Source organism: Pan paniscus, chromosome 5, assembly GCF_029289425.2.
Source record: "Pan paniscus chromosome 5, NHGRI_mPanPan1-v2.0_pri, whole genome shotgun sequence".
Taxonomy (NCBI): Eukaryota; Metazoa; Chordata; class Mammalia; order Primates; family Hominidae; genus Pan; species Pan paniscus.
The window spans coordinates 163,616,625-163,642,956 of NC_073254.2; the positions used below are offsets into that span (position 1 = coordinate 163,616,625).

The 26,332-nt window shown below is 38.5% G+C and overlaps 1 protein-coding gene across 6 annotated transcripts in view; it reads left to right on the forward strand.

The window, feature by feature from the left end:
- Positions 1-26,332, forward strand: part of PHACTR2 (phosphatase and actin regulator 2) — a 293,821-nt gene that overhangs the window by 97,461 nt on the left and 170,028 nt on the right. The window contains exon 1 of one of the 6 annotated variants that reach the window (XM_055114174.2): positions 5,971-6,438. The exons of 3 other annotated variants lie outside the window; for them this stretch is intronic. In XM_055114174.2, coding sequence (XP_054970149.2) covers positions 6,426-6,438 — 13 coding nt within the window. In that variant the 5' untranslated portion in view covers positions 5,971-6,425. Of the gene's footprint in view, positions 1-5,970; positions 6,439-26,332 lie in introns of those variants that run through there. 2 more of the 6 variants (XM_055114175.2, XM_055114177.2) reach the window with 2 other exon arrangements.

Sequence of the window (26,332 nt, forward strand, 5' to 3'; positions counted from 1 at the left end):
CATTTTTACTGTACTACGGCAGGTCTTCCAACAGGGAAGTAAAATAATCTCATGTAGAAAATGGCCTAGAAAATGTTAAGCTCTGAGTTCCATGCCTTTTGCAGTGTGATAACTTTCAGAACAAGATTTCTTTTTCCTTTTGCAGATAATCCAACAATAAAAATATAATTATGGAATTGCAACCTCTTTGGGAGAAGGTCCTAATATATGTTCTAAGTTCTCTTCTGGGAAGTTACATCTTAAGAATGTACCGTTCCTTTCAAAGGCTATAATTAAACAATATGTTTTCCTGCTGCCTGATCTTGCCAGAATAGGAACCCTTAGTCCTTTTCATTTAATAAAAGAGCAGTTTTGCTAAAAATGAAACTTAATTTTAAAAATTTTGATATGTGCCATTGTATATATTTGAAGATGGTATTTATATCCTCAGAGGTTATTGAAGAAGAGGTCATCTGATTTTAAACAGAGGTCTTGGTGCCAGCTGTGCCTTGTGCTACTGATCAGTTTGTGTTCATTGTACCGTAAGTGTTTACAACAAAGGAGTCTGATAGTGAGGATGAGCCAGTTAGATGATTTATCTCTGGTTTATTCCATTGGAGAATGAGGCTTGGATTCATGGCAAGATGATAAAAGACAATAGTATCTGTGTTATAAGGTGTCAGGCTGATGACTTTGTAGTTGGGCATATGCAGATAGCTTCAGGCAGATCTTGGGTAATTTGCATACCACAAATATTTGCTCACTGTCTATGGCTAGCAAATGAAACAAATACCACAGCAAATATAAAACCTGGCCTTGCCTTCATGGGATCTCATAGCCACAAATTAGTGGGGCGTCACAAATTTAAAAATCAGCACCAATATTTTAAATCATTTTCTCATTTTTTTTTTTTTAGAAAGGAAAGACTAATTTAGATAGCCTGAGGAACTGAAGTAATTTCTACGCACAGAACATGTATCTACTCTAAGAAAAATGAACTTTCTTAGGGTCACTATTATCATTAAGATGGTGCACAAATATATTCAAAAGCATGACATTTATCCTCTCCACATTCTTGTTCTCTGCAGATGGCATGTGTTACTTTATCTCCATTAGTATATCTTTTCTTTTTAAAACCCAAATTAGATTATACATATTGTTACATAACAATAATTTTTCACTTAACAGTATCCATTGGATATCTATCCATATTGATATACATGGATATTTTAAATACTATTCCATTATTTGTATGTGCTCAAATGCATTTAACTAGTTCATATTGATGGAGCATTTAGGATGTGTGTGTGTGTGTGTGTGTGTGTTTTCTGTTACAAAAATGCCACATAAAGCACACATTTCAGAAATCTTCAGTTACTTAAATAAATGTAGGACAAACTCTTCAAAGTGGAATCGTGGGATCAAAAGTACGTAGCTTTAAAATCTTGATAGATACTGCTGAGTTGTCCTTCTAAATGTTTCTAACTATTTATACTCCCACAGTCAGTGTATGAGAGTGCCTCTGTTTCCCACCAACCTCAGCAACAATTAATATTAGCAGGCCTATAAATCTTTGGCAACCCAATAGGTGAAAAATCATTTCTAATTATTGTTTTAATTTGTTTTGTTTAGTGCTAGTCATATGTACTTCTTTTCTGTGACCAACTCTTCATTCTTAGCTTTTCCTCATTTTACTTTAAGGTCGTCTTGTTGATTTATAATGGCTCTTTATATTAGGGATGTTATGCCCTTATCATGAATGACACAAATGCAGGCCTTTTTTATTTGTATGTAAATAAGAAAGCTTTTCATCTTTATAAGCTTTTTATTTAAGGCTTCTGGATTTTGTATCCCATTTAGAAAAGCTCTCCCCTTCCTAATTTATTTTTTCAAAACTGGACCAGGTGTGGTGGCTCATGCCTGTAATCCCAGCACTTTGAGAGGCCGAGGTGGGCAGATCACTTGAGGCCAGGAGTTCGAGGCCAGCCTGGCCAACATGGCAAAACCTTGTCTCTACTAAAAGTAAAAAAATAAAAAATTAGCCAGGCGTGGTGGTACACACCTGTAGTCCCAGCTACTCAGGAGGCTGAGGCAGGAGAATCCTTTGAACCCAAGAGGCAGAGGTTGCAGTGAGCTGAGATTGTGCCACTGCACTCCAGCCTGGGTGACAGAGTCAGACCTGTCTCAGAAAAAAAAAAAAAATTAAACCATGCTTTCCTCTGCTGCCTTTATGGTTTCTTTTTGTTACATGCATGAAAGGTTATATATATTTTATTATATATGAAATGTATTTTTACATAAGGGGTGAGGTTGGGATCCCCATTTATTTTCTTTGCCAATGCGCTTCTACACATCATTCATTAATTTTCTGATTCATTTGAAGTATCACCTTTGTTACATATTATTTTCCATACATGTTGAGACCTATTTCTGAATGCTTTATATCAGTGTTTTTCAAAGAGTAGCCAATAAATCACTTAAGGTTGTCTGCAGTCTATCAGGCAGTCTATAGGCAGTTGGATTCCAAGAAAAATGTTATTAAACTATTTGATTCACAAATTTAAAATACAAGATAAATTATTACTTTCACAGAAATTCCATGCTTTCTTAATTATTTTCATGCCTTTAAACATTGCCCATGTATTAGCTCATCTTGGGTAGCATATATTTAACAGGATAGATTTTGCCATGAACAATGAATTTTCAGGTCATTTGTATATCATTATTTTCATTATGAAATTTGCTTCTTATTTCTGTTGGGCTATGATACATACCCAACTCACCAAACAAGATGAATGGCTTCAAACTCATTCATTAAAGCATAAATGTCGAGTCCTTTTGGTTCTCATATCTTAGTACCTGTTTCATGTAGATGAATATAATTCTAGCTGAAAGTGGAATAGATCTTCCCTCTGCCATCCCCTGTCCATCAGCCCTTGGGCACATGGCCACATGGCCCTAGGTGTCACCATTAGATGCTCTCAATCCAGATTCTCAACACGAGGGTTGCCATAAAGGTACAGGCCTGAAGAGATTTGCCATGGTGGCCTTCAGTGGTAGGCATGGAGTGTCCAGGGGTTGCATAGTTTGGCAGCGTGACTAACCGGGGGTGGTGCAAATGGTGGTGTGCTAAGCATGTGGTTCTTCTGAGGGATCCTTGCTGTGCCTTGTTCCCTTGTTTTTGCTCTAACCTCAATTCCATGAGCCACTAGTATCCTTCCAAATAATTTTTTTTCTAAGTTAACCATTCTTTTGTTTTTCTAAGTTAACCATTCTTTTGTTGTTTGAAAAAAAAAAAAGAAAGAAAGAAAAGAAAAAAGAAAAGGAAGGAAGGAAGGAAGGAAAAAAGGATGAAGGAAAGTAAAGAGCACAGGAAACGTAACAATGATATTTAGTTTTTCTTGGACTGGTAGCTTATCTATTCCTAGTCCTCAATATGTTCTCAGTAAGACTTTGAGAAATTGAAGTATATTCATTTTCTATGCTGCATAACAAATTATCACAAATTTAGCAGCTTAACACAACACATATTAACTATGTCACAGCTTGTATGGGTCAGGAGTTCAGGCACAACTTAGCTGGGTCTTCTGCAAGGCTACACTCTAGGTGTTGGGCAGGACACAGTCCTCATGTGGAGGCTTGACTGGGGAAAAGGGACTGGTCCCATGTTAGCAGAGTCAGTTCTTTGCAGCTGTAGCACTCATGGCAGCTTGCTTCTTCAAAGTCAGCAAGGAGAGCAAGGCTCTAATGCAAATCTGCTGTAGCAATGGGAGTCTTTTATAACATCATACAATCACAGGAGAAACATCCCTTCGCCTTTGGCAAACGTGATAAGGAGAGGATTACACAAAGGCTTGAACACCAGGAGGCAGTGATCATGGGGGGATCATCTAAGTGTCAGTCCACCACAAAGCTTTCATGTCAATTTCAAACAAAAGCAATAGCATTTCTGGTAAAAACAATCTAATGATTCCAGAACAAGGTTACAATAATATTTTTAGTGTGTAGTTGATGAATTATTTCAGTAAATATAGACAGAAACCACAAATACTAAGGTCTTCCTTGTAGCAAATAGAGACTTAAGTTATAGTATTGCTGAGAGCTTGATTGGCAGTTACAAATTCAGTGATCGCTATGGCTTAAAAAGAAGCAGAGGAATGCCAGGTGCAGTGGCTCATGCCTATCATCCCAGCACTTTGGGAAGCCAAGGTGGGAGGATCACTTTAGGCCAGGAGTTTGAAACCAGCCTGGGCAACATAGCAAGACCCCATCTATACAAAAATAATAATTAAAAGATTAGCTGGACATGGTGGTGCATGCCCATAGTCCCAGCTACTCAGGAGGCTGAGATGGGAGGATTGCTTGAGCCCAGGAGTTCAAGGCTGCAGTGACTATGATCATACCACTGTACTCCAGCCGGAGCCACAGAGCAAGACCTTGTCTCAAAAAAAAAAAAAAAAGTATTACACACACACACACACACACACACACACCCAGCTATCCAAGTTTTGAGTTAATTTTTCATTTTATATTAAGCATTAAACACCCCAAATGTATATTTGCTTAAGAAAAAATGCTAAATACATACTTTTAAAAAAGGACAGTGAAGTTAGAAGATGGATGTTAGCAGGCAGATTCATCATACTTTTCCTTCAAATATTTTAAGAATAGTAAATCCACAGACAATGCTTCTTGCATATAGGGAAGTACATGTGTCTTGTCCATTGCTCTTTCTAGCAATATAGATAAATTCCTTTGTTCTACTCTGTCAATTTTCCTGCCCAATTGCATATTTGTCCTTAATAATCAGTAGTTTACAAAATTTATTCTGTCTAAAAATTGTAATTTAGAGTGTTCGTAGCTTCCCCAAAACTATGAATGACATTATCTCCTTAATGATCATTTTCTCTTTGCCCAGTTGTCAGGCAATAAAATTATTCAGTGTAGCATCAAAAGCCTCAGCCAAGGGCTGATAAAGTCAGATGAATCTACATACTTATGCATAATTTTTTAACAGTGTCCAATATTCTTCTGAATTATTTTTGAATCATTACATCTTTCTGCTTTCATGAGCCACCAATGACATGCTTCATAAAATGACAATTGCTGCAAAGTACCTGAAGTACTGTCTGTCTTTCCAAAACAAATTAATGATAAGATATACCTATAGCAATGTAATGTTGTAAAACAAACGTAACAGAATTTTATATAGTGATTTAATCTTTAAATCATGTTGGGAGTTAGTGTTTATGCCATCAAGGCTATCATTGCTCAAAACATTTCAAAAATTACTAAGTGAAAGCATATTCAGAGCCATTTTATAAGTGACACAAGCAAAATAATTCTTATTTTTAATTCACACTTTTGTTTTATGCTTATGTAGATCACCTATTTTTACTTTTGGCATCTAGATGACATTTGGCCCATTCAAAAAGAATTAATTGTGCTGGGGAAAAGTCTTTAGGTTTGGGAGTGAGAAAGCCTGATTATAGCGGGAGGGATTACTAACTCTCCCTTTGATGATGGATTAGCATACCCCATCATGAGTAAGGATAGCGATGGTTTGAGTAAGACAGTTGACAAGCTTGATGTAATTGATCAAGAACTCTGCACACAACAAGTAGATATTCATTCCTCTTAGTCAAATATGAAACATACACAAATACTGACTATTTACACAGTCACAAAAGAAGTTTTAAGAACCACTGAAGGGTAATTTGATTTGCATTACATTTTCTCACTGTAATGCAATGAAATTAGAAGTCAACATAACTACTCTAAAGATAATGTGTTCTGGTTCCTAGCCTCCAGAAGCTGGAGGAAGGAAGGAATAACAACTTGTTATTAATAGAGTCATGTGCTACATAATGATGTTTCTGCCAACAGTGGGCCACATATATGATGGTAATTCTGTGTAACTGTAATAGAGTTGAAGAATTCCTATAACCTGGTGATGTCACAGTTGTTGTGCTGTCATAGTGCAAATGCTTTACTCACATGTTTGTGCTGATGCTGGTGTAAACAAACCTACTGCACTGCCAGTTGTATATAAGTGTAGCACATATAATTATGTATAGTACGTAATGCTTGATAATGACAACAAATGTCTATGTTACCGGTTTGTGGATTTACTATACTTTTAATCACCATTTTAGAGTGTACTGCTTCTACTTACTGTTTTTTAAAAGGTCACTGTAAAACAGCCTCAGTCAGTTCCTCCAGAAGGTATTCCAGAAGAAGACACAAAAGATGGATAGATGAGCAAAGTTAACCAGGTCACTCAGTCAAATAGAATAGAATAACGTTCTCAAACAAAAGACTTACAGAGAGACATAAGGAGAGCAACTTGCTATCTAGCTAGATGCGTTTATGGAAGTGCAGAGATGGAGGAGAAGTGAGCCAGGAGACGAGGCTGGAAGGTGAAGCAGACCTCACAGAACCAGTCAATGCCTACAAAAGGTCAGTGGGTTTTGTATTCCTCTTGATTGAGCCTCAAAACAAACATTTTCCATTTCTGTTTTCTGTCAACTAATTTAGTGCTATTAATACATTAATAAACTACTACTTAATCTGAAAAATGCTAAAAGTATTTTTTCAAATACAAGGGACATTCTCAAGCAATTGTGTAGTGGACTGCATAGTGGCTCCTCAAAAGATATGTCTATGTCCTAACTTCCAGAACCTGTGAACGTGACTTTATTTGAAAAAAAGATCTTTACAGGTGTAATCAAGTTAAGGATCTTAAGATGAGATACTCCTGGATGACCCAGGTGGGCCCTAAATCCAGTAAGTTTCCTTATGAGAGACAGAAGAGGAGAAAACAGAGACACAGAAGAGAAGGCATGTGTCTTAGTCTGTTTTGTGCTTCTGTAACGGAATATCTGAGACAGGGTAATTTATAATGAATGAGAATGTATTTCTCATAGCTCTGGAGGTTGGTGGTCCATGATCAAGGTGCTGGCGTCTGGTGAGGGCATTCTTCATGACTCAGGGAGGCAGGTGTCACATGGCAGAAGGGCAAAGAGAGAGCAAGAGGGGGTTCAAACTTGCCATTTTATCGCAACATTAATCCCACCCTTTGCAGTGGAGACCTCATAGCTTAATCACGATTTAAAGGTCCCACCTCTTAATACTGTGATAATGGCAATGAAGTTTCAACATGAATTTTTTAGAGGACAAACATTCAAACCATAGCAGCATGTGAAGATGGAGGCAGAGATTGGAATGGTATAGCCATAAGTCAAGGAATGCCTGGAGCTTCCAGAAGCTGGAGGAGGAAAGGAAGGATTCTCCTCCAGTGCCTTCAGAAGGAGCACTGCCCTGCCAATTCCTGACTTCTTACCTTCAAATCTGTGAAATAATACATTTCTGTTGTTGATTTGTTTGTTTGTTTGTTGTTGTTTTTTTTGAGACAGAATTTCGCTCTTGTTACCCAGGCTGGAGTACAATGGCATGATCTCGGCTAACCACAACCTCCGCCTCCCAGGTTCAAGCGATTCTCCTGCCTCAGCCTCCTGAGTAGCTGGGATTACAGGCATGCACCACCTGCCCAGCTAATTTTGTATTTTGAATAGAGACGGGGTTTCTCCATGTTGGTCAGGCTGGTCTTGAACTCCCAACCTCAGGTGATCCACCGGCCTCAGCCTCCCAAAGTGCTGGGATTACAGGCATGAGCCACCGCACCCAGCCAAATTTCTGTTGTTTTAAGTCACCAAGCTTGTGGTAATTTGTCATGACAGCCACAAGAAGCAAATACAAGCAGCTGAGATGAAATGGAGTTCTATATACATTTTTTCTCTTGTGACACTAAAGAATGCCTAGATATTTATGCATCTAACTAGGTAATCGTGTTTGTCCCACTCATGCATGGCCAACAGCTACATAGAGGTGAATTATATATAGCTCCTCTGCAGTTAAGTACACTGTAGCGCCTCTTTAATCATACCAGATCCTTGATTCAGAATGTCCTTTCCATTCCACATACTATAGTCCCAAACCCTAGATGAGGTCAGGATACAGTGGCCTTATACTGACACTGTTGTACAATGCATAGGAATTTAATCAATGTCCTATTATTATTATTTGTAATTTCCTCTTGGTCTTGGAATGTCCTACAGTTTTTGAAGATCCAGCTTCTGTACCACATTGTTATTAGGGAGAAATTATTTATTGTCTGCATCGCAAGCAGGCTTGCTTTGGAAGCACTTCGCGAACCTAAAAAATGTGATCTGTTGACCAGAACAATGAACAACTATGGTAACATAAGTAAGCAAAATTCACAAATAAACACTTCATCGTGTCAAAGATTTGCACCTTCTTATCTTCAGAGCTCTTAGAAGAACTGCAGTCAGATGTAGTGGTTTGGGCATGGCTTATCTGATTGTGTTATGGATTGAGCCGTGTCCCTACAACCTTGAATGTTGAAGTCCTAACCCGTAGTACCTCAGAACATGACCTTATTTGGAATAGGGTTGTTGCAGATGTAATTGGTTTAGTTTGGATGAGGTCATTAGGGTAGGCTGTAATCCAGTATGACTGGTGTTCCTATAAAAAGAGGGAATTTGGACACAGAGATACCCACACAGGGAGAACACTATGTGAAGATGAAGACAGAGATTGGGTGATGCTTCTACAAACCTAGGAATGTCAAAGTTTGCCAGCAAACCATCAGAAACTAGGAGAGGGGCATGGAACAGATTCTCCCTCACAGCCCATTCCGCCAATGCTCTTGTCTTGGGACTTCTAGTCTATGGCACTGTGAGACAATACATTTATGTTCTTTAAGCCACCCAGTTTATGGTACTTTGTTACAGTAACCCTAGCAAACTAATAGTTTGGCTATTCCCTATTAATTTGCTTGGAAGTTGTTCATGAGTACTAAGATAGCTCATGAAAATACAAAGCAAAAGACTGTATTTAAATTATATTTCAGGTAGTTTCATTGTAAATTATTTTGGAATTAACTATACTAAAAAGATTTTATAGTGCATATATAATAATGAATTGAGTACATCATTATTTTACAGAGACATCATTGGTGAGGCTATTTATCCAAATTATTGTTTAAATGGGTCTTTTTTTTTGCAAAAAATATTTCATAAATAATCTATCCCCTGACTCCTTGATTGGCTTCAGAAGTGTTTTGATATAGACATCGTCTCAAACCAAATTTAACGTCCCTTCTAGTTGGAGAATTTTTAGTGGTTCGATTTAGAAATATTTTCTTAAAAATCCACAGATGGGGTCATACTATGCACAAGTTACTTCTGAAAATTGGTTAGTTTATAGTCCAAAAGTAATTAATATTTGCATTTAATTCAGTTTGGAATTCAGTAAATTTTAGTAACATTCCTTTGTGAAGTCAAGTCACTGGTTATAACAATGTTTTAACCATCAGTTGTTTATAATGCATTGTTTCATCTATATATAAGTCATGGGCATTGAGGAAGGAAAATGTACCTTCAGTGAACTTTGAAATTTAGTTCCTCAAAGGAGGGCTATTACTAGAAGTGAACAGAAGTAAAACAAAATAATAACTAAGTATACAGCTCATAAATGTTCAGATCTAGATAATTATGTTTAATTTCTGCTTTTGCTTACCATTTAAGATCAAACCTCTAGGTATCTTTTAATCTAGCTCTTTAGATTGTTAAAATGTTTTATGTGAAATGCACAGTTAGTTTATAGGCAGCAATTTAGTGTCCTGTTTCCATGAGACATTGATATTAAATAAAACACTAGAAAGAAGTAATCTAACTTTTTTCTCCTTTGTACAAGCCCCTCTATGCACCTCATGTGATGTTGCTTACTGGATATCAAAAAAGATTAGAAGCAGGGTGATTTCAGATCAAAGAAGAAGCATCTGCCTACCCCCAGGGTTTTTAAATATTTAAATATTTTTCTTATTAAAAAAGTAACTCAACAGAACTCTAAATAAAATACAATTTTAAGGAACCAATGTATAGTCATTTTAAGCTATTGCCAGCAAACCACCAGAAGCGAGGTGAAAGGCAAGCTATTATATAATCACACTTTTTCCATTGTATTGAAAGTTAAATTCAGCTTATTTGCCGAAGAATGCTTCAAATACACTGAAATCTTACATAATAGTACAGGCTAAGGCGGGTGGAACACAAGGTCAGGAGATCGAGACCTGGCTAACATGGTGAAACCCCATCTCTACTAAAAATACAAAAGAATGAGCCGGGCATGGTGGCAGGCGCTTGTAGTCCCAGCTACTCAGGAGGCTGAGGCAGGAGAATGGGGTGAACCCGGGAGGTGGAGCTTGCAGTGAGCCGAGATCGCACCACTGCACTCCAGCCTGGGTGACAGAGTGAGACTCCATCTCAAAAAAAAAAAAGTACAGTTATGAACCTGTATTATTATATCACAGTTAGACTCAAATGACTCTTAATGACATTTATTTGGACTCATGTATATTTTAGGCTTTTTTTTAGCATAATTCATTGACTCTAAGATGTAATAATTTTCACATTTTAACAGCTTTAAAGTCAGGATATGTATTATAATCAATGGTGTCTTACAAATATAATTGGCAACCATGTTTTGTTTTTCTTAGTGGTATGTAAAACAATGGTGTATCTTAAAATCAATCATGGCATCTTAGGGTTTTTTTTTTTTTTGCCTTTTAAGTAATGTTTATTTTTCGTTTGCTTGTTTTTTCTGTTTTTTGATATTTTTAATTTTATGTCTATAGGTTATTGGGGAACAGGTGGTGTTTGGTTACATGAGTAAGTTCTTTAGTGGTGATTTGTGAAATTTTGGTGCACCCATCACCTGAGCAGTATACACTGCACCCTATTTGTAGTCTTTTATCCCTCACCCCCTTCCCACCCACCCTGAGTCCCCAAAGTCAATTGTGTCATTCTTATGCCTTTGCATCTTCATAGGTTAGTTCCCACTTATGAGTGAGAACATACAACTATGGAAAACAGTGTGGAGATTCCTTAAAGAACTAAAAGTAGATCTACCATTTGATCCAGCAACCCACTACTGGGCATCTACCCAGAGGAAAAGAAGTCGTTATATGAAAAAGATACTTGCACACAGATGTTTATAACAGCACAATTCACAATTCCAAAAATATGGAGCCAGCCCAAATGCCCATCAATCTACGAGTGGAAAAGAAACTGTAATATATATTCATATATATTCATATATATGAATATGTATAGATGATGGAATACTACTCAGCCATGAAAAGGAGTGAGTTAATGGCATTCGCAGTGACCTGGTTGAGTTTGGAGACTATTATTCTAAGTGAAGTAACTCAGGAATGAAACGAAACATCATATGTTATTTGGTTTTTATAACAGGAGATATAGGTTGTTTATTTCAAGCCACACTCAGTGTTGGAAAATGCTGTTTCTTATTCTGTAGGTCCAGCATTCCCAAGCTAAAAGAAAGTTGTGTGGCGGTAAAGTGTTTGGCAAGGTTGTATTATTGATAGGTGAATTGCTCATAGGAAGGCAAAAATTTAAGTGACTATATTAAGAATGTTCTGGTATTTATAGTTCTCTGTCTTTTCCATTCTTGAGAATGTAATGTTCTTTGTGTTACTCTTTAAAGCAATGGAGAATAAATAAATTGTTTAATAAGTCATGGTGACATTATTCCTTAAAAAATTGAAAGAGACTGTATGTCCCTACCTCATACAATACACAAAACTAAATTACAGCTGAATTAAAGATTTACATCTAAAAGCACTTAAAAGTACCAGAAGAAAATATTTTTTAAAGTGTGTATTCGTATCATTAGAGTGTGGAAGTCATTCCATAATATGACACTAATATCAAAATTTATAAAGAAATGATTGAAAGGATTGATTACCTCAAAATATATAACAATAGTCTATCAGAAAAGATGAAGCATAGATTTAAAAAAAACTGGAGAAGAATAATTATGCAGAGATAAACGTGTCAGAAACAATAGAATACTTTTTTTAATATTTTACATCAAAATGTATATTCTCCAGTCCTTAAACAGGCATTCAATGAGCATCTCTTATGTCTGAGGTCATAGGCTGGGTACAAGAGAGGTATAAATTAGACTCAAATGGGGCCCACAAAGAGCCCCAAATCTAGGGTTTTATTTTCATTGTTAGAGTGTCTATGTCTATGTCTATGTCAGTAATTGGGATTATTTTTAAACTGAAAAACTCTATCCCACTTTAAAACTCCTAAATAGAACAAGCATTTATCTAACCTTAATATCATAGCATAACTCCTTAAAGTTTATTGACTTTAAAATAACTAAATTCAGTAGCTCTCAAATATCCATAGTATAATGAGTGACAGACCTGTAAAATCTAATTGACTTTATTTGGCAGACACAGGCAAACACATACATGTATTTTAACATAATATGATGACTACTTAGACATAACCTGATCCTTCAAATACAACTGAAAAAAAGGTGCTCCATTTTGCATGATTTATTATTGAACTAGAGTTCCCTTTCCTAGGTACATGGAGCAAATAGAGAAGATAATTAGAATTCCACTTTTCTTGAAATGTCAAGAAGGGCAGGTGTACTCTGACCTCAGCTTTAAATTTAACCAAATATATAGGGGGATTTGAGACTGCTCGACATGTTTCTCATGGAATTTCCCCCAAGCACTACTCTCTGAAAAGCCTGAAAAAGTATGTAAGAAAAGCCTTGTTCTCTCTTGACATGAAGTTATGCTCAGCCTGCTTATTATGCTAGAGCTTAGTGTCTGAACAGCAGAGAATGTTTTCTCATCCTTAGTTATGTTTGTTGTTCTAACATAACAGTCTTCTGATCACGATGATTCTCTATAATCAACATTTCTTAAGTGCCCAGTGAGGTAAGCCTTGCTTCTAAAGAATTTTAAAATGTATTTTTAGCAAGGCTCTAAAGATTAAGTCTTCACCTTGCTGTCAGCAGTTACATTTTTTTCTAAGGGGTAAAAAGCACAAACCAGAATTATGCTAGATCTCCATTAAGATATAAAACATTTTATGGTGCCAGGTTGCTGTTGACCTACATTGATAATTGGAAATATTACAACTTATTGCAAAGGTACTAAGTATTATCTATTATAATATGTGTTTTGCATCCTTTTCTGTGATGTAGATAATATTAGTCCTATTTTGCAGATGAGGAAACCAAGACTCCGAAAGCTAAAAAACTTGCTAAAGTCACGTGGCTAATGAGTAATAGCAAGATTCAAAATCAAAACAACCTGACTGTAAAACCCTACTGTTAACCAGTGACCTTTTCTCCTCTCAAAATTCTGCAATAAATGGAAACCATTTCACATGTGTTTATTCATTCACACCTACAGTGTGCCAGCTCCCAGTGTAGTCTAGGGATACTATCCATGGTGAAGAGGACAGCCTAGGTCGTTGCCCTCATGGGCTTGCATTCCATTGAGACAGATACATTTCCCAGTGCTTAATTTAGTTAAGTGAGATGGGGGCGGGAAAGAAGAGAAAATAGAGAGACAGAGAGTCATGGGGTTTTGACTTTACGTGGGAGTCAGGGAAGGCCTCCGTGAGGATTTGTTAGCTGAAAGGAAACCTTGGTTGAAGTGAGGGAGGAGGAAACCTTGCAGATATCTTGGGAGAAGAGCACCTGTACAGAAAGAACAGCAAGTGCACAGCCCCTGTGCTGGGAATAGGCTTGTGTCTGAGAACCACAAAAAAAGCCAGTGTGGCTGGAAAGGGCAGGTAAGGGAGAGCATAAGGGGAAATGGGCACAGAGCTAGCCACAGCCAACTCAGGGAGGCGTTGTAGGCCCTGGTAAGGATTTAGGACTTTCTTTTCACTTCTGTGATAAGAAACCAGTGAAGGGTTGGGCTTGGGGAAGTTGCCCTTGGCTGTGTGGCCGCAGTGGAAATAAGGGAAGCAGGTAGGATCCTGCCATGACCCGAGAGAGATGTATGGCTGCGACAGAGCCACAACAGTTGGGAACTGGTGGGTGATGACATTTGGGATCTGTTTTGAGAATTCAGGGGATTTATTATCTCGTTGGTGGCAGGAACAAAACTCATAACAGCATAGTGGAAGAATACAGACAGCATCCTGTTAAGGACCACAGTGTTTTCTGCAACTTCTTCCATGCGTCTACTGCAAATTGTCTGAGAAGGGCAGGGCCTAGGAAACATGGTGGAAGTTTTGAGATAAAAATATTGTAGCCCATCTGCATTTCCCTGGGAGCTCAATTAGTCATCATTTTGCCTTATTAATTACTAAGCGTTCATCATAGTTCTAAATAGATTCCTCAAAAGAATTAAATTCAAAGGACAAAGGGGTAGAAAATGGATTTGACTGTCTCTGCACTGGGAGTCCCTGGGAGGGGAGGACGAGGAGGAACAGACCAAGCAAAGCATGGCTGATAGAAAGGGAAGCCTGCGATGGGTGGGTTGAGTCAGGTAAGACAGAGAAGCTTGCTAAGGTGGAGTGGAAGGAAATCCCATCATTACTGTGGCTGCCCTCTGAGGTAGGAAGGAATGAAGAGCCCGGGGGGTTTAAAGTGCTCTGAAGCACTGATACTCTAAATGCGGCATGCTAGCATAGGGGAAAGTGTTATTCAGACAGGCAGACTACTCTGTCTGCATTCCTACAACTGCTTCTCCTCCCCAGGATGTGCGCGTGTGTGTGTCTCTGTGTGTGTGTGTGTGTGTGTGGGCATGTGTCTCTGTGTGTGTCTATGTATGTCTATGTGTATATCTGTGTGTATACAAGTGTGTGTCTTTGTGTATGTGTCCATGTGTGTGTCTATGCATATGTGTCTATGTATGTTTGTGTGTGTGTGTCTGGGTCTATGTGTATGTCTCTGTCTATGTATGTTTGTATGTGTCTGTGTGTCTATATGTATGTCTGTGACTATGTATGTTTGTGTATGGGTGTCTGTATGTCTATGTGTATGTCTGTGTGTGTCTGTGGATGTGTCTGTGTGTGTATCCGTGTGTATGTCTGTGTGTGTCTATGTGTATGGCTGTGTCTGTGTATGTCTGTGTGTGTCTGTGTGTCTGTGTGTCTATGTGTATGACTGTTTCTATGTATGTCTCTGTGTGTCTCTGTGTGTGTCTGTGTGTCTATGTGCATGACTGTGTGTGTCTGCACACACTCAAAATGCTTCTGTGGAATGAAGTCAATTAGATTTTGCCTTTCCACATGGCTTCTGTATGACCTGTGCTTGACCAACCATCAACCAAAGCCCACGGCTTTTCCTCTGAAAGGGATGCCACATTTTTGTGTGTGTCTGTTTGTAAACAGTGACATTCAAACACAAGGGTTAGGGATGGAGTGGATAAGGAGGGTGTGAAACAGCACAAATCAGAGAAAATTTAAAAGGTACAAGAAGAAGGTTTTTTGCCTTGGCTTTAAAATGCTGGTAAACACTAACTAATTCTATGAGGCCAGCATCATCCTGATACCAAAACCTGGCAGAGATACAACAAAAAAAGAAAACTTCATGCCAATATCCTTAATGAAACACCAATGCAAAAATCCTCAACAAAATACTGGCAAACCAAATCCAGCAGCACATCAAAAAGCTTATTCACCATGATTCAGTAGGCTTCATCCCCAGGATGCAAGGTTGGTTCAACATATACAAATCAATAAATGTGATTCATCACAGAAACAGAACTAAAGACAAAAAAACCACATGATTATCTCAATAGATGCAGAAAAGGCCTTCAATAAAATTCAACATCGCTTCATGTTAGAAACTCTCAATAAACTAGGTATTGAAGGAACATAATTCAAAATAATAAGCACCATATATGACAAACCCACAGCCAATATCATACTGAATGGGAAAAGCTGGAAGCATTCCCCTGAAAACCAGCACAAGACAAGGATATCCTCTCTCACCACTCCTATTCAACACAGTATTGGAAGTTCTGGCCAGGGCAATCAGGCAAGAGAAAGAAATAAAGGGTATTCAAACAGGAAGAGGAAGTCAAATATCTTTGTTTGCAGATGACATGATCCCATATCTAGAAAACCCCATTGTCTCAGCCCAAAAACTTCTTAAGCTGATAAGCAACTTCAGCAAAGTCTCAGGATACACAATCAATGTACAAAAATTATTAGCATTCCTTTACATCAACAACAGGCAAGCTGAGAGCCAAATCATGAATGAACTACCATTCACAATGGCCACAAAAAAATAAAATACCTAGGAATACAGCTAACAAGGGAAGTGAAGGACCTCTTCAAGGAGAACTACAAACCACTGCTCAGAGAAATCAGAGATGACACCAAAAAATGGAAGAACATTCCATGCTCATGGATAGGAAGGATCAATATCATGGAAGTGGCCATACTGTTCAGAGGGATTTATAGATTCAATGCTATTCCCATTAAACTACCATCGACAATCTTCACAGAATTAGAAAAATCTATGTTAAAATTCATGTGGAACCAAAAAAGAGCCCAAATAGCCAAGGCAATCCTAAGCAAAAAGAACAAAGCTGGAGGCATCACCCTACCCAACTTCAAACAAAACTACAGTAACAAAAACAGCATGGTACTGGTGTAAGAACAGACACATAAACCAATGGAACAGAATAGAGAAGCCAGAACTAAGACCACACACCTATAATCATCTGATCTTCAACAAACCTGACAAAAACAAACAATGGGGAAAGGATTCCCTATTTAATAAATGGTGCTGGGAGAACAGGCTAGCCATACGCAGAAAATTGAAACTGGAGCCCTTCCTTACATCTTGTAGAAAAATCAACTCAAGATGGATTAAAGACTTAAATGTAAAACCCAAAACTATAAAAACCCTAGAAGAAGGTCTAGGCAATACCATTTAGAACATAGACATGGGCAAAGATTTCATGATGAAAACGCCAAAATCAATTGCAACAAATGCAAAAATTGACAAATGGAATTTAATCAAACTAAAGAGCTTCTGAACAACAAAATAAACTGTCATCAGAATGAACAGACAACCTACAGAATGGGAAAAAATGTTTGCAATCTATCCATCTGACAAAGGTCTAATATCCAGCATCTGTTAATACAAGGAACTTAAACAAATTTACTGAAAAAAACAAACAACCCCATTAAAAAGTGGGCAAAGGACATGAACAGACACTTTTTTTAAAAAAGATATACATGCAGCCAACAAACATATGAAAAAAAAGCTCAACATCACTGATCATTAGAAAAATGCAAACCGAAACCACATTGAGATGCCATCTCATGCCAGTCAGGATAGCTATTATTAAAAAGTCAAAAAGCAACAGATGCTGGCAATGTTGTGGAGAAAAAGGAACACTCTTACACTCTTGGTGGGAGTGTGAATTAGTTCAACCTTTGTGGAAGACAGTGTGGTGATTGCTCAAAGACCTAGAAGCAGAAATACCATTCAACCCAACAATCTCATTACTGGGTGTATACCCAAAGAAATGTAAACCATTCTGTTATAAAGATACATGCATGCGTATGTTCATTGCAACACTATCCACAGAAGTAAAGACATGGAATCAACCTAAATGCCCATCAATGATAGACTGGATAAAGAAAATGTGGTACATATACACCATGGAATACTATGCAGCCATAAAAAGGAATGAGATAAAGTCCTTTGCAGAGACATGGATGGAGCTAGAAGCCATCATCCTCAGCAAACTAATGCAGGAACAAAAATCAAACATGTTCTCACTTATAAGTGGGAGCTGAATGATGAGAACACATGGACACATGGCAATGAAACAACACACACTGGGGCCTGTTAGGGGGTGGGAGGGTGCGGGGAGGGAGAGCGTCAGGAAGAATAGCTAATAGATGCTGGGCTTAATACCTAGGTGATGGGGTTGATCTGTACAGCAAACCACCATGGCATACACTTACCTATGTAACAAACCTGCATATCCTGAACATGTACCCCCAAATTTAAAATAAAAAAAAATATAATATATATATAAAAGAAAATGTGGATACACAGAGACACCAGACATAGGCACTCACACAGAAAAGGCCATGTGAGGACATAGAGAAAAGGCAGCCACCTACAAACCCAGAAGAAAGGCCTCAGAAGAAACCAAATCAACTGATGCCTTCATCTTGGATTTCTAGCCTCCAGCCTGAGAAATTAAAGTTCTGTTGTTTAAGCAAAAAAAAAAAAAAAGGCCTGTAAACACTGGTGATTCTGCTTTATACTGAAAATGATGGCGGTGATGGGGGAACAGTTTACTAGGTACAACCACAAGATATTTGGTCAAAAAGGATTGAAAGCCACTACTTGCTTTCATTTCTTGAAATACATTTCTTTAAATACATACCATTTCTTGAAATACATTTATTAAGCACAGATGAGTGTTGTTTTGGTTTTTGTTTAGTGATTAAGTAAGTGTACAATCCCCAATAAAATATTTTGAAGTTTTTCCAAAGAAAAGAAACTGCCTGGCTGCATCAGCTAGACAAAGGTACCTGCGCTGCTGTTTTTTTGTTTGTTTGTTTGTTTGTTTGTTTTTCCCTGTATCTGCTGGAATATTTTAGCAGATGGACATTTGAGCTGGCATTACTTAAATGAGAATCTCTTCGAAGTGATGCACACTGTGTTTTTCCCTGTGAGACGTGTGAATGCCTTGTGGATATTTGTGAGTATACTTAAGTGTTTTTGTTCTCCACTATGCTAGGTCAGTTTTCAGATCTTATTAAAAAGCTCAGGGTTTCGGGAATCCGACTGTTCTGCAAATGCCTGCTGCTGTTGTTAAGTGGCCTGCACCATCCTTGAGTAGGTAAGAAGAGCTGAGATTTCACCAGAAACAGTGACATTCACACCCAGGGGCTGAAATAAGGCGGAATGCCCACCTGGAGATACGTCTTGGCTGTCACACCTGGACCGCCTGCTCTGGTCATGTGTGTGTGTGATCTATAATAGGGTCACAGCTTTATGAAATTCAGTCACTTTGTAGCAGCCACTCTAAGGAGGATGATTCATGGTCCCTGTGCAGGCACTGCACCCAGCACCTTCTCAGGAACATTCACATTATTTCCAGCTGGAGTGAGGCTGGAAGCTCCCCGGCAAGCAATAGAAAAGCACCAGGTGTTCCCAGCATGCGACTGGCAAGTTTCCCGAAGCAAGAGAATTGTACTTGATGGCACACGGTGTGATGGTTGCCTCACTGCCAGAGCATTTGTTCTGGATGCCTCTGTCCCCAGGTGTCTCAGAAGTAACCCTAATCATTGAACTTTGGCCCTCTGGAAACAAGGCCAGTCGCAAGACACGTCAGGAAGCAATTTGTGCATCGAGACTCGAGCTGCTTTGGAGTTTCCCTCTGGATTTTAGTCAAGCTGTCACAAAGTTCATGACTTGGTTTTTCCACTCTTGTAAAACGAAGGCTGCTCTGACTCCTGCCTGCAATCTCCAGCTTATTGCCTTTAATACTTCCCTGTTGCTATTGCTAAACCCCTTACCTTATACAGACTGTGGAGATGGGCAAAGGAAAAAAATCTCCAAGCTTTTTGATATGGTGCTTTGAAGACACAGTTTACTAACGGCCTGAAAGAATTCATTGCAGCTTCCCACATGCAAAGTTTATTTTCGGAGAGTAGTTTATATATGGAATAAATGGAATAGAATTGAGTCCAGAAATAAACTCTCACATTTTTAGAAAATTGGTTGTCAACAAGGATGCCAAGACAATTCAATGGGGAAAGAAATGTCTTATCAGCAAACAGTGCTAGGGCAACTAGATATCTATGTGAAGAAGAATAAAGTGAGAACTCTACCTTACATCATATTAAAAAATTAACTCAAGATTGATCAAAGACCTAGATGTAAGAGCTAAAACTATAACAGGCTTAGAAGAAAACACAGGTGTAAATTTTCATGACCTTGAATTAGGCATTATTTCTTTAAAATATGACACTAAAAGCACGAAAAACAAAAGAAACAATAATAATTTGGACATCATCAAACTAAAAATGTTGTAGCTCAAAGGACACCATCTATAAAGTGAAAAGACTACCCAGAGAATGGGAGGAAAGTTTTGTAATGTTGTATCTGAAAAGGGAAGTATCTATATAGAGAACAATTACAATGCAATAATAAAAAGACAAATACTCCAATGTTCAAATGGGCAAAGGATTTGAAAAGACATTTCTCCAAAGAAGATATTCAGATATCTAAGAAACACATGAAAAGATGCTCAGCATCATTAACCATCAGGCAAATACAAATCAAAACCACAAGAGACCACTTTATACCCATGGGAATGTCTATAATCAGAAAGACAGGTAATAACAAGTGTTTGCAAGGATTTGGAGAAATTGATGGTGGAAATTTAAAATGATATAGTCACTTTAGAAAACACTCTGGCAGTTCCTCAAACAATCAATCATAGAGTTACCATATGAACAGCAATTCTACTCCTAGGTATATACCCAAAAGAAATGAAAACATATATTCACCAAAAACTTGTCTATGAAGTGCAGAGCAGCATTATTCTTAACAGCCTAAAAGTGGAAACAACCCAAATGTTCATCAAACTGATGAATTCATAAATAAAATATACTATATCCACTCAATAGAATATTATTTGCCAATTAAAAAAAATAAAGGCTGGATACTGTGGCTCACACCTGTAATCTTGGCACTTTGGGAGACTGAGGTGGGAGGATCACTCGAGGCCTGGAGTTCAAGACCAGCCTGAGCAACATAGCAAGACTCCATCTCTACAAAAAGTAAAAAATTAGCCAAGCATGGTGGTGCACGCCTGTAGTCCTAGTGACTTGGGAGGCTGAGGTTGGAGGACTGCTTAAGCCCAGGAGTTCAAGGCTGCAGTGAGCAATGATCATGCCACCACACTCCCGCCTAGGTTGCAGAGCAAGACCTTGTCTCTACAAATAAACAAAAACTAAATGAAGTATTGATACATGCCACAACATGGACGACTCTTGAAAACATCATGCTAGCTGGACACGGTGGCTCACGCCTGTAATCCCAGCACTTTGGGAGGCCGAGGTGGGTGGATCACCTGAGGTCAGGAGTTCAAGACCAGCCTGGCCAACATGGAGAAACCCCATCTCTACTAAAAATAAAAAATTAGCCGGGTGTGATGGCACATGCCTGTAATCCCAGCTACTTGGGAGGATGAGGTAGGAGAATTGCTTGAACCTGGGAGGAGGAGGTTGCGGTGAGCCGAGATCGTGCCACTGCACTCCAGCCTGAGCAACAGGAGTGAAACTCCGTCTCAAAACAAAAAAAAGGAAAAAAAGAAAACATCATGCTAAGTGAAAGAAACCAGGATGAATGTTGTATGATTCTATTTATATGAAATGTCCAGAATAGGCAAATTCCTAGAGAAAGAAAGTACATTAGTGGTTGTCTAGGGTTGGGGGAATTGTGGGGAACAGGGAGTGATGCTAATGGGCATAGGGTTTCTTACTGGGTTGATGACAATACCATAAAATTGATTGTAGTGATGGTCACACAACTCTATGAATATACTAAAAACCATTCCACTGTATACTTTAAATTGGTGAATTGTATGCTATGTGGATTATATTTCAATAAAGAAGATATTTAAAAATCACAAAATATAGATGATTAGAGAATATGGAATATGTCATTAATTATAGATTTTTTCTGTATTTTTAATTCTTTCTTTGATTTCACTTGCTTTCTCAGATGTTTCTTAGAGAGAAAACATCCAAAGCAAAGATTTACGACTCTGTACGGAAGCCACAGATTTTGTAAGAAAAGGCTAAAGAGAAAAAGATTACTGCAATGTAGTGTTTGCATTTATGATTTACTTTCTATTCACGTTTCAGACTTAGTTATTTACTTTGCACCTATTACCACATACTTGCTATTATCTCTCCATACACATGAAAGTTCTTTGGAATTTTTAGTAAAATGTCCTCAGTTTCTGAGTCAAACCTGTCTACTGAGAATCAAATATAGTTTTCACTAAAGTTGCTTCCTACGAATTGCCATGTGAGAAAAAGAAGAAAACAGACGGGCAGCAGATACATTATTTTCTCCTAGTTGATGGCAAAAATTAGATCTCTGTCAAGATCAAAAAAGAGTTCTTTATTCCATGAACTAAGTTTCTTATCCTAAGGTGATTACCGGGGGAAATATTTAAAAGAAGCATCAGTGGAGGGAAGGGTAAATCGTGGGATAAAATACACTCATTGACTTTCTTCTCCAAGCCAAACTGCAGAGGAAATAACAGGCACAGAGACTTCTAGCAGGATTGTCTGGTGGGACATGCCGTGGGGTATGGGGTCAGTCCATTCCTGTCCAGACCAGGGACTTCCTCTGACCTTGGCAACTCAGTTACCTCCTGTGAGCCTAAGCTTTCTTGTCTGCAAACTGAGAGATCTCTCAAGTCTTTCCTGGCTGTAACAGTTACGGGGGCGTCCAATCTTTTGGCTTCCCTGGGCCACATTGGAAGTAGAATTGTCTTGGGCCACACATAAAATACACTAACACTAATGATAGTGGATGAGATTTTTTTTTTAATTGCAAGAACATCTCATAGTGTTTTAAGAAAGTTTACGTATTTGTTTTGGGCTGCATTCAAAGCCATCCTGGGCTGTGTGCGTCCCACAGGCTGCAGGTTGGGCAAGTTTGGTCTATGATTTTATAATCTGATCTAGTATTCTCTGAGACATCAATGCTAGATGAGGATACAGGTAGATGAATGAATATTGTAGTTGAGTAAATATTACACCCAGTGTGTTGATTAATGAATAGATGTGATCATAGAAGAAGCAATATCAAGATTTTTCACCAGCCTCTGGAGTTATCACTGATTAGCAAAGCATTTTAATTAATAACTCAAACAGAAAAAGCATGTCTGTTAGTTTTGCAATCTGCAAAAAGATGAACACAATAGACATGTTAATTCCCAAACTTAGTTTCAAAAAAACTATCTGCCAGGTTTCAAGTGAACATAGGCTTGATTGGCCACACGAAAATTTAAATATTCTGAATGTTGAATGGCCGACCATAAGTTCAACTTGAACTAAGTTTGATGTGGCTACTTTTTATTTTTTACTTTTCAAAAATTGTGGTACACACTGCATCTTCTCACTCATAAGTGGGAGTTGAACAATGAGAACACATGGATGCAGGGAGGGGAACACCACACACTGGGGCCTGTTTGGGGGTTGGGGGCAAGGGGAGGGAGAGCATTAAGACAAATACCTAATGCATGCGGGGCTTAAAACCTAGATGACGGGTTGATAGGTGGAGCAAATCACCATGGCACATGTATACCTATGTAACAAACTTGCACATTCTGCACATGTATCGCAGAATTTAAGTAAAAAAAAAAATTGTGGTACAATGTACGTACAGTGAACAATTCAGAGTTTTGTCAATTTCATACAGCCATGCACTCCACACCCCTATCAAGATGTAGAATATTTCCAACCCCTGAAAAAAGTTCCTTCATGCCCTTCCCAGTCAGTCCCCACCGAGGCAAACACTGATCTGATTTCTCCCCAGTACGTGTTTTTCCAATCCTAGAACTTCATCAGTCATAGAATATGTACTCTTTTGTGTCTGGTTTCTTACATTCAGGAAAATGGTTTTGAAGGTCATCCATTTTCTTGGTTTTATGAGTAGTTTCTCGCAGGTTGTATTCCCTGGGAAGAGACAGAGATGAACACGCAGGGCATTGATAAAGGAGTTCTCTTAGAAGCCACATCTTTTGAAAGGCAGGGAAAGAAGTCAGATTGAGCAGATTGGGGAATAGAGCTGTGAGGCAGCTCCAGCCCCAGCCTCAGTGCATCCCAGTGGGGGTACTGGCGTGAGATTGTCTGTCAGTTATCTCAAGGTGGGGTGTGGGGACCTTGATGCTTGCCCCGTGTTGATCAGGCATTGGATGTGGGCTCCTTCTACAGGAAGGTGGTATCTCGGGCAAGCCTGCAGCTTTCAGGCAGGGAAGTTCTCCTTATAAAAAGCTGACAGCTGAGGGCTGTCTTCCAGCAGCACTCCTAGCAGCCAGGGGAAATAATCCCTTTATTTCTGAGGGGGGGTCCAGGCAGCACATCACAGTGTTTTATTGCTGAGTAGTATTCCATTAATGGACATACCACAATTTATTTACCCACTCTTCTGTTGAGGGACGTTTGGCCTGTCCAGTTTGGGGCTATTATGAACAAAGCTGCTATGAACATTCCTAAACTGGTCTTTTTATGGATATATGTTTTTATTTCTGCTGAATAAATGACAAGTAGAATTTCTGAGTCATAGGGTAGGTGTATGTTTAACATTACAGAAACTGCCAGACTAACCTGAGCTTCAACAACAAATGTGATTTTAAAATAAATTTGGGTACAAATATAGAAATACACCTTCAAAATAACAAGGGAAATTCAGGTGAAACTTAAATATGAACTTAAAACTTAACCTGAAGTTGACCTCCTTAATGATAAGGTTCTCCTGTGCAGTATTTGAAAACGAATTACAGCACTCAGTCTCTTTTTCCCAACAGATTTTTTTCAATAAAGTACAACCATGCATTGCTTAAAGACAGGGATACAATCTGAGGTGTGTTGTTAAGTGATTTTGTCATTGTGTAAACATGATAGAGTGTATTTACACAAACCTGGATGGAATAGCCTACTATACAACCTAGCCTGTATGGTATAGCTTATTTCTCCCAAGCTACAAATCTGTGCAGCATGTTACTGCACTGAATACTACAGACAATTATAACACAATGGTAAGCATTTGTGTATCTAAACATATATCTAAACATAGAAAAGGTATAGCAAAACTATAGTGTAAAGATTAAAAAACAAACAAACAAAAAATGGGGTTGGGCACAGTGGCTCTGCCTGTAATCTCAGCACTTCGGGAGGCCAAGGTGGCAGGATCACTTGAGGTCAAGAGTTCAAGACCAGCCTAACCAACATGGTGAAACCTCATCTCTACTAAAAATACAAAACTTAGCCAGTCAGGGTGGCGTGTGCCTATAATCTCAGCTGCTCTGAGGCTGAGGCAGGAGAATCGCTTGAACCCAGGAGGTGGAGGCTGAAGTGAGCTGAGATCATGCCACTGCACTCCAGCCTGGGCGACAAAGCAAGATTCTGTCTCAAAAAAAAAAAAAAAGATAAAAAATGGCACACTTGTATAGGACACTTACCATGAATGGAGCTTGCAGGACTGGAGGTTGCTCTAGGTAAGTCTGTGAGTGAGTGATGGGTGAATGTGAAAGCCTCGGATATTATTCTACACCACTATAGACTTTATAAACACTGTACACTTAGCCAACACTAAATTTATATTTAAAATTTCTTTTCCTAATAATAAATTAACCTTAGCTTATTGTAACTTTTTTACTTTATAAACTTTAAAAATTTTTTAAACTTTTTTACTGTTTTGTGGCAACACGTAGCTTAAGACACAAACTCACTGTACAGCTGTATAAAAACCCTCTGCTGAGGGTGTCAGGGTCTCATGAAGCTGCAGTCAAGGTGTCAATAGCGATGTCGTCTCATCCAAGGCTTGACTGAGGAAGGATACACCTGGAAGTGCATGTGGTCACTGGGCAGCACGCCATTCCTTACAGAATGCCAGACTGAGGGCTCAGTTTCTTGCTGGCTGTGAGTGGGAGGTTGCCCTCTGTTCCTTGTCCTTTCCATGTGGCAGCTCACAACATGGCAGCTTGCTTCTTTAAAGCCAGGTGAAGAACCAGTGTCCCCTAGCAAGACAGACGTGCCCTCTCAAGGGGAGGGGATCACACAAAGGTGGATTACCTGGGGTCTACCTTCGCATCTGTCCACCATGCTCCCAATGGTAAGAAGCATTTATTGTAGTACCTCAGTTAGTCAAATATTTCCTTCCTCCAAAAGCAGAGGAAACTAGAACTCCCTTCCAGTTTGTTCATCCATACACAGTGATTTGTCAGGTAATGAATGTTCCTGATTAGCTTTAGCACTGGTGTATTTCAACCAAATCAATTTTTAAACAAAAGACAAAGGCCAGTAACATTAAAAGAGAAGTTGAACAGAACTTTAACTGGGAACACTAAAAACTTAAATGTATGTATTTAGTAGGTACATATTAAATGTCATTATGGTAATATTCAGATCTGGTGTTTTCTCAGTAACTGCATTAAAAAACTTAAGTGCTCATTTGTAAATGGTGTTCTATTGACAATACTGCTTACTACTGGTAGGCCTAGCAGTAAAGCTGCTCTCCATACTTTCAATAAATCCTCAATCTCCTTTTCCTATTTCTCCTGGTACCCACAGACCTTGTATTAGTCCATTTGCATGCTGCTGATAAAGACATACCCAAGACCGAGCAATTTACAAAAAAAAAAAAAAGATTTATTGGACTTAGAGTTCTACATGGCTAGGGAGGCCTCACAATC